Source organism: Haliotis rubra, unplaced genomic scaffold (assembly GCF_003918875.1).
Source record: "Haliotis rubra isolate DU_JTF1 unplaced genomic scaffold, ASM391887v1 Scf171, whole genome shotgun sequence".
In the NCBI taxonomy this organism is placed as follows: Eukaryota; Metazoa; Mollusca; class Gastropoda; order Lepetellida; family Haliotidae; genus Haliotis; species Haliotis rubra.
Window position 1 is genome coordinate 1,372,306 of NW_025765681.1, and position 19,843 is coordinate 1,392,148.

Sequence of the window (19,843 nt, forward strand, 5' to 3'; positions counted from 1 at the left end):
CCCAAAAATGGTCGGATGATTTAGATTCGCAATTTTGGTTTACCCACATAATGCCATCTTATCAAAGAACATATTTGTACATACATCATCATATTTAATCCCATTTATCTCAACTAAATGTCAGAACATCAACGTCTAAACTGCAGCCACGTCAATGAGATCGCCTATACTTCATAAATGAAGGCCCCATTCCACGATGTAAACGACATCCACGTTCGTAACTCTTTCAAATTATGGCTTGAGCCAATGGTCAGTAAGGTCATGTGGGTATGTAGAGGACAAGGGAAGTTCAGGGGGGTCAGGGGAGGATGGTGTAACTGTAATTGTTGGTCCCTCCCCCTTGTCTGTTGTAACATCCTGGCCAGGCATAACACCACGGAGGCCTCGCTAGGGCCGTGTACGTTAATCACGTTGTGAAATAGGCTGTGGTGACATTTGGCGAACAGAAGTTAGGACGTGCTGACCATTGCATTTTACAGACCTGGGAAAATTAGAATAATATATGCATAATTGGAGACAAAGTCATTCATCTATTTCACGGATGAACTGAACGCTACGTTTGTGAATTCATTTTATAGTGAACTATAAAACCATACCTGTACTGTACGAGTGAGTGAGTGAGTGAGTGAGTAGGGTCGCTTTGCATTTCCGCTATTTTACGGCGTGTCAGTTTAATACGGAGTGAGTGAGTTTAATTTTACGCCACTCTCAGCAATATTGCAGCCATATGGAGGCGGTTTGTAAATAATCGAGTTTGGACCAGACAATCCAGGGATCAACATCATCAGCATCGTTCTACGCAAGTGGAATACGGTGACACATGTCAACCATGTCAGCGAACCTGACCACCCGATCCCGTTAGTCGCCTCTAACGACAGGTATATGGGTTGCTGAAGGCCAACTCTAACCCGGATCTTCACGGGTACAGCTTAATATGGGAGGAATGTCCAAACTGATGCTGGTTTAAGAGGTCACAACATTGGTACTGACTGTCATCGTATCCCATTTGCGTAGATCGATGCTCATGATGCTGATCACTGGATTGTCTGGTCCAAATTCGATTATTTACAGACCGCCGCCATATAGCTGGAATGTTGGTGAGTGGTGCGTTGAACAACATCTTAGCGTTCTAGTGTTGTCCTGTGATGTTACATTGATCCTTCTGGTGTTACATTGATCCTTCTGGTGCTACATTGATCCTTCTGGTGTTACATTGATCCTTCTGGTGTTACAGATCCTTCTGGTGGTACATTGATCCTTCTGGTGTTACATTGATCCTTCTGGTGTTACAGATCCTTCTGGTGGTACATTGATCCTTCTGGTGTTACAGATCCTTCTGGTGTTACAGATCCTTCTGGTGGTACATTGATCCTTCTGATGTTACAGATCCTTCTGGTGTTACATTGATCCTTCTGGTGTTACTGATCCTTCTGGTGTTACATTGATCCTTCTGTTACATTGATCCTTCTGGTGTTACTAGATCCTTCTGGTGTTACATTGATCCTTCTGGTGTTTCAGATCCTTCTGGTGTTACAGATCCTCCTGGTGCTACATTGATCCTCTGGTGTTACAGATCCTTCTGGTGTTACATTGATCCTTCTGGTGTTACATTGATCCTTCTGGTGTTACAGATCCTTCTGGTGTTAGATTGATCCTTCTGATGTTGTACAGATCCTTCTTGTGTTAGATTGATCCTTCTGATGTTAGCAGATCCTTCTGTGTTACAGATCCTCCTGGTGCTACATTGATCCTTCTGGTGTTACAGATCCTTCTGGTGTTACATTGATCCTTCTGGTGTTACATTGATCCTTCTGGTGTTACAGATCCTTCTGTGTTAGATTATCCTTCTGATGTTACAGATCCTTCTGTGTTAGATTGATCCTTCTGATGTTACAGATCCTTCTGGTGTTACAGATCCTCCTGGTGCTACATTGATCCTTCTGGTGTTACATTGATCCTTCTGGTGTTACATTGATCCTTCTGGTGTTACATTGATCCTTCTGGTGTTACAGATCCTTCTGGTGTTACATTGATCCTTCTGGTGTTACATTGATCCTTCTGATGTTACAGATCCTTCTGGTGTTACATTGATCCTTCTGATGTTACAGATCCTTCTGGTGTTACATTGATCCTTCTGGTGTTGATAGTTCAAGGTACGTAAATGTCTGTCAGTGCAGAAAGGCAATCTCTTCTGACAGCGTCTTCAAGCACTGCAACACAGTAGAAGACCTTCAGCGTTATTTCTTAGAGAACACAAAACATCCAGCTCTCAGCCACATCACGGCCTAAGGGAGGAAGAATTTGGGCGCTTCGAGTTTCAGAAGGCGCCCAGTTCCTCCGACACAGCTGATTGTAACCTTCCGTCTCCGATGACAAAGCCTAGTTGATGTAAGGGCATAATTTTAAAATGATCCTTTTGTCGGAAGCAATATTTATTTCCAGATTCCCTTCTAATGCGTGTGTTATCGATTGTTGCAGGACGAAGACCTGGAGACTCAGCCAATGCAACATATAAACTTTCAGCCATTTAGGATCGGGTTCGTACCATTGTTTGTGTTGGCGCGTTGGCTAGAATAAAGAATTCCATCATTTTAAGAAACGCCTTTAGTTTCGACTTGTAGAAGACGGGGGGTCATTTAGGTGTAGACTCGTCGTGTAGATATCATCACATCTTGTGCTAGCTTAGAGCTACAGACTTAGATGCATGCTGGGATCTCACGGTCGTCGTAAACATCCGAGGTCCTGCAGAATCGTCGGCGTCGAACGCGTTTTGAAGCCCGGTCTTTGATAGAGTATTTTCCGATTTTCTAAAGCTTTACACAAACATTTCGGTAGATACAATCACTCTCTGTGTGCGTGTTGCCATCGTATGGGGTAGTATATATCTCTCCTTTAGTGGCAGGGTTGAAGAGCTGTTGTGATAGCGTCAACGTTACCATTGTCGACGTGAACATCACCATCTTGATTATTTCTACCATTTCCACTAGCGGATGTCATTTTGTACGTTAGCAACACCAACGCCCCATGATAAAAATACACAAAAAACAAAAACCCGTCATCATCGACGACGCACGTCCACACTGAGGCACAATTGCAGGCTACTACTGAAAAAGGAAGTCATCGAGTTATAGCTAAAGGTTGGCGAACAAAAAACAAACATGTGACCAAGATACGTCACAGTGGATTTTGCTTGGTCGATATTACTGAATATTACTCTGGTTGGTTGGTTCTTTAACGCCGCACTCAGCAATATTCCAACTATATGGCGGAGGTCAGTAAATATCGAGTCTGGACCAGACAATCCAGTGATTAACAGCATGAGCATCGTTCTACGCAATTGGGATACAATGACATGTGTCAACCAAGTCAGCGAGCCTGACCACCCGATCCCGTTAGTCGCCTCTTACGACAAGCATGGGTTACTGAAGACTAGTTCTAACCTGGATCTTCACGGGTCGAATATTACTCTGTACTAAATGGCCCTGACTCTCAGTCAATCCTGACGAGGAGCGAGGAATGCTTCCTCCGAATTAAGGGTACTTCGGTGTATATATGCTATATACATCTGAGGTAATAAACCCGTGAACCGAAACACAGTACGTTACAAACGTGGCTGGAAGTGGCCCTTGTCGACTATATTTCCTTAATGGCTCTATATAAAGTAATGGACCGACATAAAACAGCCTTGTGAAAATATGCTTAATGTTTATAATATACGAGTGTTCTCAATAACAATGAAACTATATCATGTGTCTCCAATCATAAATCCCATTCATAAAACCCTCCCAGACTAACGTGTTATAACCGTCCACAAACATCTTCAGCAAGCAACAGAACAAGCACCTGTTTGTTTTACTAAAGAAGGACCCTGGTCAGCTGTTGACGCTTCTGACGGGAGGTCCTATACAGTGCGAGACAGATACCTATGATCAAATTCATATTCTGTGTACATAGGCTCGGTGTCGAGGCTTGGCAAGCGCCCGTCGCCGATACTTCGCATAACGGATGAGTTGGGTGGCGATGGGCACTGATAATGCTTGAGCAATGAATAGAGGGGGTCTCAGCAATGTTTATCGTCTCCTTGTCTGACCACCGTTTTGTGGTCATTGCTAAGCTGATTATGGATGGTTTGACTTGGGGAAAGTGTGCGTCTCAGAATAGGATGGGATCACATTTCGTCTTGCATTGCGAACTCTGGTCAACATTGCATGTTTTCTATCTCAGATAAACATTCTTTTATTCGCGGACTACTTGTAAACTGAAGCCATTTCCGGCAGCCGGCTATTAGAAAACAAAGCCTGGAGATTTCACATAGATAACATCATTCACAGTTTGCCATGACATTCAGGCAAAGGTTCGCTCACAACAGCTAAGAGAATGGTTCAAATGAATCGCTTCTTTATAACTCAGTGCTTCAAATGTGTTTTCTTCCTGTGCAAAACAGAATGACAAATTGTTTTAGTGTAAACCTTGGCCCTTCAAAGAATAGTATGAAAACATGTTGATTTTGATAAATATTATCGAACTTTGCTTAAGTAAATGTTGACCCGATAGGATTTGATGTGTTTAACAATACTGGGAAAATGTTACGTGTGTTTTAACTCTGCACCAACTCTTCACCATGATGTGAGTGAGTGAGTGAGTTTAGTTTTACGCCGCATTGCGGCGGTCTGTAAATAATCGAGTCTGGACCAGACAATCCAGTGATCAACAGCATGAGCATCGATCTGCGCAATTGGGAACCGATGACATGTGTCAACCAAGTCAGCGAAACTGACCACCCGATCCCGTTAGTCGCCTCTTACGACAAGATAGTCGCCTTTTTTATGGCAAGCACATGGGTTGCTGAAGACCTATTCTACCCCGGATCTTCACGGGTCTCACCATGATGTAATATCAATGACACAACAATTCAGCTTATCGGCTCAATATCACCTATTCATTATCTGGGGCACTGGTCCGCGGCAAAGGACACTGGTTTCCTCAGTGGAATGCGCAAACGCTGGATGGCTACAGAAGCTGTCAAACGATGTTTTAACCTGAGGCAGACCTACCGACCCAGTGACAGGTAACCATACGCCCCCTGGGGGTGACGGGTCACGGGCCACGTTCCCCCGGGGTGTTGACTGATAGACTTCCTACCCGATAACCCGACCCCCTGGGCAAATAGGTGCTGGGTTACCAGTGAGAATCAGCAAATATTGTGACCAGTAATTTGATTGACAGGTATATATAAATAGTATGAGCAACTCAGGTCGACCTTGATGGTGTACTCATAATATTATTTTTTTCTGAATTCACATTATCCCGCGCAAACAGCAGTGTCTGAATTCGACTTGCTCGGGCATCTTATATATCCTGATGGCAGAAAAAGCCAAACAAAACAAAAGAAAGAAAATGGACAGATTTAGCAGCTGAATTTCATATGAGAGAAACACACAGTTCTTTATACTACTTTGTCAAAAGGAGTAAATAGTGAGTGAGTGAGTGAATATGCTTTTACGCCGCATTTAGAAATAATCCAGCAATACCATGGGGGAAACCAGGAATGGACTGCACACATTGTACCCATGTGGGGAATCGAACCCGGATCTTCAGCGTGACAGGCGAACACTTTAACCACAAGGCTACCCCATCGCCCGTATTTTGTCAAACCAGAGAAATCGTTTCAAACGAGTGCTTCCCTTCAAGTTGGTTATCATGTTTCTATCAGGGCGGTAGGGACCCTAGTCTGTCTCACAGTCCCTGAACCATATTATTTTCCCCAATGCTTAGCCCTCCCTGCAATGCTAAAGCCCTAAATAAAGCAAGTCTAGATTTCCTCAGGTTCAGACCTGAATCTCTGGTCTCACTGGGGCTCCTTTTCAATTTAAATTGGTTAATGGCTACCATCACAATTATATATATTCAGGGACTAAACGTTAGTCTATAGGGACCCGTGAAGGTCTGGGTTAGAATGAACCTTCAGTAACCCATGCTTGTCGTGCGAGGCGACTAACGGGATCTGGTGGTCAGGCTCGCTGACCTGGTTGACATATGTCATCGGTTCCCATTTGCGCAGATCGATGCTCATGCTGTTGATCACTGGATTGTTTGGTCCAGACTCGATTATTTACAGACCGCTGCCATATAGCTGGAATATTGCTGAGTGCGGCGTAAAACTAAACTCACTCACTCACTCAGGGCCGTAGGTAGCCTTGTGGGAAAGGCATTCGAACAAAAAAAATATAAACATGGTAAACATGTCTGTCTTGTTTACCCTACACGGCTACAAACCCTGAAGTCAGGGACGCCAGAAGAAAAACGAATTTCCGAGGCTGTTAACTCGACCCGCATCGTGTACTCCAGCTAAGATACTTAGTGTTCAGGTTAAATATCAATTTTCAGGTAGAACTGTGAGTCATGATTTACTTGGGGATTTACTGCATTGACCTGATCGAGGAGCCTGAGTCATATCCGCTAATAATGTCAACAAGCCACTCGGTGACCGATCTGTGTCACTCTCATGCAGTCTCTTAAACTTCATTGCATCATGGGGGTTCTAATATTCATATGAAGACATGTCAGATTTATGACTCTGTAATGTGATGGTCGCTGTACGGGAGATACACATACTTCACACGTAACTCGTAACTCGGTTAGTAAAGTTATTTGTAAAGTATCCTTACGCATGCACGTATGCATGAGCGTAAACACTTGTTGACATGTAACAGGGTCTATGGCGGAAGGTCTTCCGTTGGTCTGACCCGTGAAGATCCGGGTTAGAATAGGTCTTCAGCAACCCATTCTTGTCATAAAAGGCGACTATGCTTGTCGTAAAAGGCGACTAACGGGATCGGGTGGTCAGGCTCGCTGACTTGGTTGACACATGTCATCGGTTCCCAATTGCGCAGATCGATGCTCATGCTGTTGATCACTGGATTGTTTGGTCCAGACTCGATTATTTACAGACCGCCGCCATATAGCTGGAATATTGCTGAGCGCGGCGTAAAACTAAACTCACTCACTCACTCACTTCCGTTGGCCTTGCTGGAGGAATATTGGGGCGGTGGGGTGGCCTAGTGGTTAATGCGTTCGCTCGTCACGCCGAAGACCCGGGTTCCATTCTCCACATGAGTACAATACTGAAGGCTATTTCTGGTGTCCCCCGCCGTGATATTGCTGTAATGTTGCTACAAGGCTGTGGATAGGGGATGGTGCTCAGTTGGTTTCGTCTGAGGAGTGTCATGCAATAGACCTAGTCTAATGGTTTAGTGGAATGGAATCTTCACACAGTATGATGGCCAGCTGTCAACATCATATTGGTGGAATATTGCTCAAAGCGCCTAAGTTCCACCACCAGCACTAAGGTAGCCTAGTGGATAAAGTGTTCGCTCGTTACAACGAAGACCCAGGTTCGATTCCCTACATGGGTGCAATGTATGAAGCTCATTTCTGGTGCCCTCCGCCGTGATGTTGCAGGAATATTTCTACAACCAGACACTAGTTTTAGTAGAGATTTCTCAGTATGGAAATATTTCAGAACCCTATCAGCTGACTTATATTTGGTGCACTATGAGTGTTCGTCTATACCGTGATGTACGGTTGCGTGTATTTGTAGGTAAAGACTAAAGGTGTTGTATAACAGTAGGGGCGACCCAATCCTACCCAGTAGGCTGTCTGTCATGCCTACTCCAGGATGGTCTTAAAGACTACTATTTGGGAGCTATTTGAGATGCTCGAGTTTCTACCTTGCCTGAACAGTCGTATCCGACACGGAGAACGACTATCGTTAATATTGTCACCCCACCGGTTACATGAGGGTAGGGGGTGACGCCGACGACCTCGGGACGTCATCTGATAGTCACTGGCTCCGTCTCGAGTAGATATGAATATATACAGGAGTATAATGTGAGGAGAAACTACTTACAGACGCTCCATGCTGACCAGATCTACAAACGCCCCCTTCTCGATCAGACGTATCTTGTTGTCCAATAGTTGCCTGTGGATAAAAATATTCTGTTCACAAAAGGTGGTCAACAGCTTTTGGATGCACACGAGGTGCTGTATATGTTAAGCTGAATGACATGGTCTTCCGAGTTGACAGGACGTAACTTTATTGATGAAACAAAATAGTCCCTGCATTGACAACAGTGGATGAAGGTTCACAACAGGCTCCATAGCCCGAAGCTTACTATATAAAAAGTAATAATTTAAGTTTATATGTTCAGTTGAAAGCGTATTTATATGTTCAGGTACATTTTGTGTCCTTGAAGTACATAGGATAATCTTTGAGAAAACCTCTTTCAAAAACTTTACATTTTTCAAAAGCGTATCTAATGATTACACTATAGGTACAAATAGTGATTTTGAAGGTATCAAGGATAATTTCTTTACAAAACATTGCTTTTTTACTAAACAGGGCTTGCATGGATCGATGCTCATGACGTCAATCACTGGATTGTTTGGTCCAGACTCGATTATTTACAGACCGCTATCACATATCTGAACTATTACTGAGTGCTGCCTCTCACAACCAATAGTCAACCAAAACGGAAGATAACAATGTTACGAAATTCTGCTGTTGATCACTGGATTGTCTGGTCCAGACTCGATTATTTACAGACCGCCGCCATATGGCTGGAATATTACTGAGTGCGGCGTAAAACTAAATTCACTCACTCACTCTCTCACTGGGACACGTTTTGGAGAACATAGGGTTTGATAACCGCTTTGTCAGTTATTCCAGCTTCAATGGCCGTGACACATTTCACTGTCCCGGCCAAGCGACAGGTCTTTGACATCTCCGCAATAAACAACATATCCAGTTAGCGACGGATTCACGCGAAGCACGTGATGTACGTGTCATATCTGGAGGCCATTGGCATACTTCTACCCTAATCGATATCCGAGTGTTGAAAACACAACATTAACTCGCATCTATCTCGGTGTTATCACCTTCTAAGTGGTCGTTATTGTCGAGTATACTACAGTTGCTATAAGACAATAGAACAATGCGACCGGCTCGGCGATATATTGGCTCTGACGATATATGACTATATTGCGTATATCGTAACGTCTTCATCAGGTCGGGAACTTCGAGTGGGTGACGACGTCATATAACAATACATCTTGATTCAATTGTTTTGTATTTCATTGTTAAATAACATTGGATGATAACATTAAAGGTTCTGAAGGGTTGGAGAGACGGAGGTAAGTACTTTACGCCAAAAAATGAAATATAGTTCATACACACGGGTTAAACGTTAAATTCCCATAGCAGATTTGTAGAAAGTTACTTTATTTTTTTTTTATAGAGATATTTATTTATATTTCAATTATCATTATTATTTTATTATTCCTCGCGTGTGTGTGTGTGTGTGTGTGTGTGTGTGTGTGAACAGTGCCAGTTAATTAATCATTTAAAGAGATAGTATTTTCTACGATCTCACTCAGATATTCACTTTTCAACGAGGACAACGTTTATACAGAAATATCATCAGCTTTATGAGTGACATTGAACCGACCTGCATCCTGGTGCTATGACCTTAGTTACTGTCGTCGTCGTCAGAGCCAGTACTGGAAGCACGCACTACGGAAATATCTTATTTTCAACATGTACATACAGTGCAGCGACTGGAATGACCTATATTTGCGTTTCCTAAACCGTTTATACAGCACTGAAAGCACTGGTTGTGCACCTGTAGCGGAATACTTACAGTATCCTGAGTTTTTTCATCCCTGCGAAGTCCGATCTTCGTAAAACCGTTAGGTTGTTTCCTTGTAAATCCCTGCGGAGAAGAAAACAGAAGAGTTATACAACCATTCGGACTTCCACACTCCCATTTTACTACAACACACTTATTACTGCATTCAACGCTACCAATTGCAGCTCACGCCGAAGACCCGGGTTCGATTCCCCACATGGGCACAATGTGTTAAGCCCATTTCCGGTGTCCCCCGCCGTGATATTGCTGGAATATTGCTAAAAGCGGCGTAAAACTAAACTCAGTCAGTCAGTCAGTCCAATTGCAGCACGCCGAAGATCCGGGTTCGAATCCCCACATGGGTACAATGTGTGAAGCCCATTTCTGGTGTCCCCCGCCGTGATGTTGCTGGAATATTGCTAAAAGCGGCGTAAAACCAAACTCAGTCAGTCAGTCCAATTGCAGCATTCAAGGACCATTTGTTACTAAATTCAACAACCACCCAATACTGCATTTAACAAACGCTCAATACATTCTATATTGCATTCAACAACCGCTCAATACTGCATTCAACAACACGGTACTGTATTCAACAATCACTCTGTACTGCATTCAACAACCATTCGAAAGTGCATTCAACAACACGGCATTGCATTCAACAACCACTCAATACATTCAATACTGCATTCAACAACCACTCAATACTGCATTCAACAACATGGCATTCCATTCAACAACCACTCAATACATTCAATACTGCATTCAACAACCACTCAATACATTCAATACTGCATTCAACAACCACTCAATACTGCATTCAACAACATGGCATTCCATTCAACAACCGTTCAATACATTCAATACTGCATTCAACAACCGCTCAATACATTCAATACTGCATTCAACAACCGCTCAATACATTCAATACTGCATTCAACAACCACTCAATACATTCAATACTGCATTCAACAACCGCTCAATACATTCAATACTAAATTCAACAACCGCTCAATACATTCAATACTGCATTCAACAACCGCTCAATACATTCAATACTGCATTCAACAACCACTCAATACTGCATTCAACAACATGGCATTCCATTCAACAACCGTTCAATACATTCAATACTGCATTCAACAACCGCTCAATACATTCAATACTGCATTCAACAACCGCTCAATACATTCAATACTGCATTCAACAACCGCTCAATACATTCAATACTAAATTAAACAACCGCTCAATACATTCAATACTGCATTCAACAACCGCTCAATACATTCAATACTAAATTCAACAACCACTCAATACATTCAATACTGTATTCAACAACCACTCAATACATTCAATACTGCATTCAACAACCGCTCAATACATTCAATACTGCATTCAACAACCGCTCAATACATTAAATACTGCTTTCAACAACCACTCAATACATTCAATACTGTATTCAACAACCGCTCAATACATTCAATACTGCATTCAACAACCGCTCAATACATTCAATACTGCATTCAACAACACGGCAATGCATTCAACAACACGGTACTGCATTCAACAATCACTCGCTACAGCATTCAACAACACGGTAATGCATTCAACAACACGGTACTGCATTCAACAATCACTCGCTACAGCATTCAACAACACGGTACTGCATTCAACAACACGGTACTGCCTTCAACAATCACTTTATACTGCATTCAACAACCACTCTAAACTGCATTCAGTGACCACTGGCTACTGCATCTAACCATGCATTAGAATATTCAACAACAGCTTCAGCAACAATACCAGTACTTCAATAACCAGCCATTACAAAGCTGCATTCAACACCCGTTACTGCATTCAACACCAACCAACCAATACCTGGTAGTTTAGCGACTTTCCCCACTACATATTCACATGGAGCATGCACGATTTGTGTGTAGCGCTCAACGGTCGTAATTCTATGTACAGAAGGCAAGTTACGATCTCTTTAGCGCTACGATCGTTTAGTGGAGCGAACCCCTGAGACGCAAGCGGCAGCGCGAGTCGAAGTGATACGAGCAATGTGTTTTGGGTGAGCACTGAATACCATACAGCCTTTCAGTTTGGGGCAACTGTTACAGGGGCAACCATTCTTTCTTGGTGCAACTTTAACTGTCCCGCGAAAAATGAAATGGATCGGGGTATGCGCTATTGGTTCAATGAACCGGCATTTCAGGACAACCGTTGGCTCTGGCACCTCTTTTGGATTAGGCCAAGCTCGAGCTCAACGTATGTTTCCAGACAGCCATTAATGGTTCCATACAACGCCTGTTTGACCAGGACCAACCATTAGTGGCTCACTGAAACCTTTATCATATCAGAACAACCTCCAATGAGTCACTGGTACCCATATAGGAACGGGCCAGTGCCAGTATATTAGACCAGTTCAGTCGTCAGTCGATACCGGTTCGGTTACAATGTAGACTAAAACCATTGCGTACCCGTGAAGATCCAGGTTAGAATTGATCTTCAGTAACCCATTCTTGTCGTAAGAGACGATTAACGGGATCGCGTGATCAGGCTCGCTGACTTGGTTGACACATGTCATCGTATCCCAATTGCGTAGATCGATGTTCAAGCTGTTGATCACTGGATTGTATGGTCCAGACTCGATTATTTACAGATCGCTGCCATATAGCTGGAATATTGCTGAGTGCGGCAACCAACCAGCCAACCAACCTACCAACAACCATTCAGTGGAGCCAGTAGTGAGACCATGAAAAAACATATCCAAGAAAGCCCACGCAAGTCTAAAATATGTGGCAAGTCTAGATTACCACTGTTTCAGGGAATGAAGAAAGTCTCCCGGCTCCTTTCATTTTATTTTTTTATTATCATTTTGGAACATTTCATTTTTTTAAAAATGTTCATTTCACAGACTAGTATTAGTCCATGCTGCTAGTTAATGTACAGGGCAACCGTTGTCTCATTGGGGCACAAAGCTCTGCTACGCAGCCTTCACACAATCCAGAAATTATGATTGAACTTCTAATGTATTGCCTTAGAGACGTGTTTAAGTCTACTTTAACAGGCAGGATCGCAAGTGAACCAGAATCGTTTCTATCTTCTCATTTCCCGGCAGTATTTCCCCAGAGGGATAATTAACATTACAATTCTTATTTCAAGTGACCGAAACGAACTTCAAGAGCACGAGACCCTTAGCCTCTAAAGCATTACGCGTTTCCTTTCTACTACTCACAAATCACACTTTGAGTTTCGTTGTTTTAAAATTCGCCAGATTCCTGCACTCTAAAACCGAGATTCCGATAACCCTCTTCAAAAACTGAAATCGTGTGAACTTAAACTGTATTTTGGAGCAAATAATCGGTTCTATCTATTCACTTGGAAATGAATATCTTAATCGCTTACAACTTAAACGTAATCATTATGCATTTGCAATTTTGCCAGATGGAGTACCCAATCACATTAACAGTATCCGATGTTGCACTGGTTAGTGGAGAGTGCTGGGGAGAGTTGAGTGTCAACGTTGACATTTCGCCGAACACAAATGTACGCGACACAATCACATTGTGTCCTCATTGTGTCCTGTAGCACGTTCCACGATACATGCTGCATAGAACGCGCCCCTTTAAACACAGTGTACGTATCTGTCGATGCGTCTCTGAGACAGAGAACGAGCCCAGTCTCCTTTATACCAATAGGAATAGGTCACCAACGCCAACGCCAAGATGCCAGGTTCAATTGTGGATCGGGTGGTTAAACTAAGTATCAATGCTATTAATTTTCATCGCAGTCCAAAGGCAAGGGTCTGTGCTCATGATATCGATCACCGGTTTATCTGGCCCGGGTTTGAACTCGGTGTATCATTTCTATTACAATTCGATGTAGGGCCACGTCGTTTCGAGTAGCTATTGGATACACTGACAGGCGCCCTAACGATCTACATGGAAAAACAGCTGTCTTGATCTACAATGTCTGTTCTGGTCTTTCAAGAAACCCGTTAAGATGCCACGAGCAAAATAAACACTTTTCAACACGGGTCATCTGCGCCATTCAAAATGTCAGTCAATAAATAATAATGGGGCAGTGAACGCTTACGTTTTTCTTCATCAGTCCTTGCTCTGTGTAGCTTAGTGGTTAGAGCGTTGGCTTGTCAAGCTTAAGGGTTCGACTTCCAACATTTGTGAAATCCCTTCTTCATATCACAGAGGCGTAGGAATAATAGTGATTAAAGCGTTCGCTCGTCACGCCGAAGACCCGGGTTCGATTCCCCACATGGGTACAGAGTGAAGCTCATTTCTGGTGTCCCCTGTCGTGATATTGCCGGAATATTGCTAAAAACGGCGCAAAACCAAACTCACTCAGTCAGTTCTTGGTATCACAGCCTGAGATAGGGATATTGCTAAACAGTACAACGCCGTACACTCCCATCGTCCAATGTCTGGTTGGTCGGATTTAAATTGTTGAAATATGCTTCTCATATACATCGTTGATCAGGGGCTCCTTTCACGAAGCAACTGAGTTTACTGACTGAGTTTAGTTTTGACGCCGCTTTTAGCAATATTCCAGCAATATCACGGCGGGGGACACCAGAAATGGGCTTAACACATTGTGCCCATGTGGGGAATCGAACCCGGGTCTTCGGCGTGACGAGCCAACGCTTTAACCACTAGGCTACCCCACCGCCCCCGAAGCAACCTTTACTAAGGTTAACCTTAACTCCCATTCTTTAACACTGCACTAAGGTTACCTTAGTGACTTACGATCACCTTAGTGCTTCGTGAAAGGGGCCACTGGTATAATATACACCATCACACAATTTGGGCGATGCGACACGAGGATAAAAGAAAAATAATAACACCGAAAAAACACTTCCAATGAAACAGTTGTCTGTTTATCCCTGAATATCTGAAGCATGGTGTGTGACCTTTCAGTGAAAGAAAAATAAAAAATACTGGCCCTCAACGCCGTGGATGACAGCCCGGTTAATAGCGGTCTGTTTTACAATGCCGGTTTGTAAATCAAATTCACACTCTCACATCGATAGCTGTCATCCTTGTCAAATACTAAATTATTACAAGTGATCGGATTCATAAATCACATGTGCAGAGGGTGTTTACGCCAAAGGTCATTCGGTGTTGAATCCTGTACATTTCACGTTAATTTCTGATCAATTACAATCAACAGCATGTCAACTCTGATATAGACAAGGTGCTAATGGGACATATTTCACCGCTTCTGATGGTCAGCACTCTATCATCTCCCCGTCAAACTTATTGCCACATGTACAGATTGCTTTAGAGCTATAATAACAGTGAGTGAGTGAATTTAGTTTTACGCCGCACTCAGCAATATTCCAGCTATATGGCGGAGGTCTGTATATAATCGAGTTTGGACCTGACAATCCAGTGATCAACAGCAAGAGCATCGATCTACGCAGTTGGCATACGATGACATGTGTAAACAAAGTCAGCGAGCCTGACCACCCGATCCCGTTAGTCGCCTCTTGCGATAGTCGCCTCTTGGGTTACTGAAGAACAATTCTAACCCGGATCTTCATGGGTGTATAACAACAGTTAAAGGTAGACATCGAACACTCATTCTAAGCGCTGCTTAACGTGTATTTTTTACACGTTATTGTTAAAGTTCTCACTTGTAGTAAAAACATCAATACACTACGCAGAAAGGAAATTCATTATTACGCATCGAAGTCGCGTGTTACTTTTGGTCTTGCTGCCTTTGTCTAGCGGTCGACGTCTTCCTTTAAGTTAAGTTAAGCAATATCGCATTCAAAGGAACCATGGAATCATTTCGGTAACATTATCATTCGTTACATGTCGCTGAGCATCAGGGATAGCCGTCGCCATGTGGCGTAAATAACGATAAGAAATTTATTTAACTCACTCTCTCACAAGGGAATTGTGAACATTGGTAAAGCATAAGCAGTTAAAGTGAGCTTGTGTAAAACAACATATATTCTTTTACTAGGTTCTATTTTTTGTACATTTATTTTAATGTTATAATAATTCACAGTCATGTTAATAGGTTTCAGCGCCAGATTCCTTCAGCTCGGATTTGAAAGGCTGGGCGTCAATCAAACTTCATTTCTTGTGTGAAATTGCCAATTTTCACATAGGTTCGTCTTTCAGTTACTGGCCAACTGACCATAAAAATCTGACTTGGTCCGCAATTTACGATTTAGGATGTTGGAGCCAAGTTAAATCAAAGCCAATTGATATGGAGTGCCATATTCCCTGGGACATTTTAGATTCTAATCATAGCAGACCGGGCTAAAGGTCCCTGGGAAGCTTAAAAGGTCAGTCTGATTGACCATAACTTTTCATAGGGGCTGGACACGGAAATAAAAACATACACAAAAGTCCAGATCTGATGTCCGGCAATTGGGGACACGTGTGACGCGGTCAAAGGTCACCGACATGTACACCCTTGCAAACGTGATCATAGGGATTTGTGCGTCATTGCAGTCTCCCGAATGAATTTTTCAATCAGAGCAAACTGATTTTATGAAAACTTGAATTTCATGTATTGTCAATGGACCAAATCGGGTTGTACGCTCTTAGAATAAATATTGTTAATACAATTTTGTTGGTTTATATTGTAGCCTTGTCAGTTACTTCACAAGCTCGTTGACAGGGCAGTACAAGTCTCTAAGGTAATAATTAATTAATAGTTTGAATGAAAATTTCTAAATATATGTATAACAGACTTGCGTCCTTGCACTGTCCGCTAATCTTGACTTGCATCTTTGAAGGGTAGAATTACTATAGGCCTACATCCATGGACTAAGCATTCAGTACAGCCTTGGAGCAATGCTAGGCAGTATATACGGCCTGCTAAAGTCAGGACATGTGTTCATCGCAGACATAGACTAATAACGGGGTATGCGGTTAAAACGATACCATGATATGAACAAAACATATGTTACCTTCACATTAACGACGATAGACCGAATATTCTATAAATCTCAATTAATTCTGAGTTTACGAGCAAAACTTACAACACTACTCAGAGATTGTGGAAGTAATTTAGGAAAGGAAACAAGACGTATGGTTGTGTTCACAGAGACTTTAGATTAGAAGCATCGTTAAACTGGACACCTTTCGCCCCCTCCATCCAGAAATCAGAGTAAAGTGCTCTCTCTTTATGTCGTGTGTTGTGTTTCTTCTGAAGAAACGTAATAGAGCGTACTGCGGGCTAGTTTTCTCCTGACGATAAGTGCTGCTTTTAATGACACTGGCCACAGATCTGTCTATTGCAGATAGAATGGGGGGAGACAGCTTGAGTTGTGTGCAATTCGGCGACGTCAGCCATTTTGGAACAGCTAAAAGTGCGCATTTCATTGAGTCGCTGCGATATGGATAAGCCACATTTGTGCTTAATGTAGCCGATACAGACAGCTAGCACATTACATGGTGTATTGAAATGGATTTCATTGCGATAGCGTTCACACCTAAAGAGGTACGTCGGTAACGAAAGGCGAAAGTAATTGTTGGCTACGATAAGGGGAGATAACTTTCAAGGAAACATGTTCTGGTGGAGATTACACAAGTTCTGATCATGTCGACGCGAGTTCTAATCTTGGCATGACAGGGTTTGGCGCACTTATCTTCTGCGCCTGTTAGAGACGCTACGTAATGGACATTTGGAGATAGTATCTTGACGGGCTCGGGTCATGTATACAGGTCACTGATTTTCAAGAAGCTGAGGTTCAGTGTAGTGGACGGTGGTAAGAGTAATCGCACTGTGCACAGCGTCAGCGACAGCCTGTTTCCCGGGGTCTGCTGCCCTCACGTTTCGACACAGTGTTGAAGCGTTAGCGCAGCAGACCCCGGAAACCAGAATCTTGCGTAACCAGGCTCAGTGACGAAGCGTTAGCGCCGCAGACCCCGGGAACCAGGTTGCGTCAGCGACGGGTTTCTTTCGGCAACGTGGTCCGATGACGTAGGACGTAAACGTACTTCAGTGTGTTTTTCCATCACAAACGTTTCCGTTCGTTTCTGTTATAAGGTCCACATTTAGAGTGGACAAGTCTTTGAGTCAAGTCTCTATACGTTGATAAGTTGAGTGGTTGAGGAGATAGGTAGTTCAGGGGTAGAACAATTGACTTGTTAGGGAGTGAAATGGTTGTAGAGTAGAGGCCATGGAATGTTGTGATTTAGATCGCTGAGGGGTTGGGAGCTGAAGGGTTAAGCGAGTTCAGGGATTGGGAATTTGAGCGGCAGGGCGAGATGAGTTAAAGAGTTAATGAGCTGGGGAGGTGGGGAGTTGGGGATTTGAAACTGAAGGAATTTCTGTCACCTCAATGCACGACATATTTTGTTCATATGAAGAATTAATATTCATGGATACGTTTTTCTCAAACAATTATGGTTTTCCAGTATTAGTTTTGATTATTGAAAGTGAAATTCAGTTTGGATTAGACAAAGTACGTAAACTACCAAAGGTGAGTGAGTATTTTTTACGCCGCTTTTAGCAATATTCCAGCTATATCAAGGCGGGGGACACCAGAAATGGGCTTCACACATTGTACCCATGTGGGGAATCGAACCCGGATCTTCGGCGTGACGAGCGAACGCTTTAACCATTTGGCTACCCCACTGCCCCCGACCAAAGGTAGTACCTCATAACATGGTATTCCCAGTTCTTGTAATTTCAGTCATAGTGACAGCCTCCGAGGTTTAGTGGATACCGTGCCAGCCCAGACATCACAAGGTCGGGTTCGATCCCCGGCTATGCATACCAATAGACGTTAAAACATGGTAATTATTGTTGCAGTACTGTTGCAATGTGAGTGCAATAACCTTGAACGCGATAATAAACCCATTTCACTGAGAAACAAGAAAATATATGCATGAAAAATGCATAAACTAGAATAATAGCTGACATTTACCACTGTGGTGAGACAGGTAAACCATACTACTGACTTATGGGAGTATAGGTAACACATAAAGGAATCACCCGAACATAAACGCATTTTTGAAATCATTCCAACATTTGAAACATAAATTCATAACTGACTGACGGACTGAGTTTGGTTTTACGCCGCTTTTAGCAATATTCCAGCAACATCACGGCGGGGGACACCAGAAATGGGCTTCACACATTGTACCCATGTGGGGATTCGAACCCGGGTCTTCGGCGTGACGAGCCAACGCTTTAACCACTAGGCTACCCCACCGCCCCATAACTTCATAAACATAAGAAGACATGTGTTGTATCGATTGTACATGAAACGGCAATGCCAAAGAAAAGACAGTCTTGAGTTCATTGACTTAAGTGACAAAAAAGCCACGAGGTTATATTATACTGTAAATCAGTATTGACACCAGGAGTTCGCATAGAGTGAGTGAGTATTGTTTTACGCCGATTGTAGCAGTATTCCAGCAATATTGCGAGGTACACCAGAAATGGGCATGCCGTATTGTATCCATGTGGAGAATCGAACCCGGTCTTCAGCGTGACGAGCGAACGCTTTAACCACTAGGCTCCCCGCCGCCCCTGTCCTGCCCTAGCTCTTGGATACGTTATTTCATTCATTGAAAATAGTCCGATACTATCTAATGCAACATCACTGCGCGCGATCTCCGCCTGCAAATGTTTTAGACGAGAGCCACTCAAAAATACGAGAACGGCGGAACCAAGCCCTCTACAACAGGAATTCAATATTAAGTATCAATATCCTTGTCCTCACTTCGTCTGAAAAACGAAAGTAAAGATTTATTACGTCACGTGATATAAATATCCTTTCTCCTTGTTCATCTGTTTTAATAATATCTAAGATAGACCGAGATTCATTGATTTGTTTAATGAATGGGCTAAGTTTAATTTTCTACCCTGCCGCGCTGTCTGTCGAAACGTCAGTTGTGGTATCGATTGTGCGTCATAAACAAGATGTTGACTGTGACGGCAGCTGTGCGATGTACAGTAACATGCAATGTATGATGTTGATACAACGATTTCCGTGTTGCGTCGACAACGCTCAGACCTGCGTGAAAGCTATAGATTTTTTGTAAAATATTTCTGGCAGTCTTTCAACTTGTGAAAAATCTTCACTTAAAGCTACTAAATCTCGTATTTGTTTGGATTTATGAAAATTGATTTGTTAAATGGTATTTGAGATTTAAAAACTCAATTCAATA

The 19,843-nt window shown here is 42.8% G+C and overlaps 1 protein-coding gene across 1 annotated transcript in view; it reads right to left on the bottom strand.

Annotated features, from left to right (window-relative positions):
* The window catches only part of LOC124272636 (protein slit-like), a 179,828-nt gene that overhangs the window by 152,409 nt on the left and 7,576 nt on the right, over positions 1-19,843 (bottom strand). The window contains 2 exon segments of the mRNA XM_046707833.1: positions 7,910-7,981; positions 9,699-9,770. Of these exon segments, the coding sequence (XP_046563789.1) occupies positions 7,910-7,981; positions 9,699-9,770 (144 nt within the window).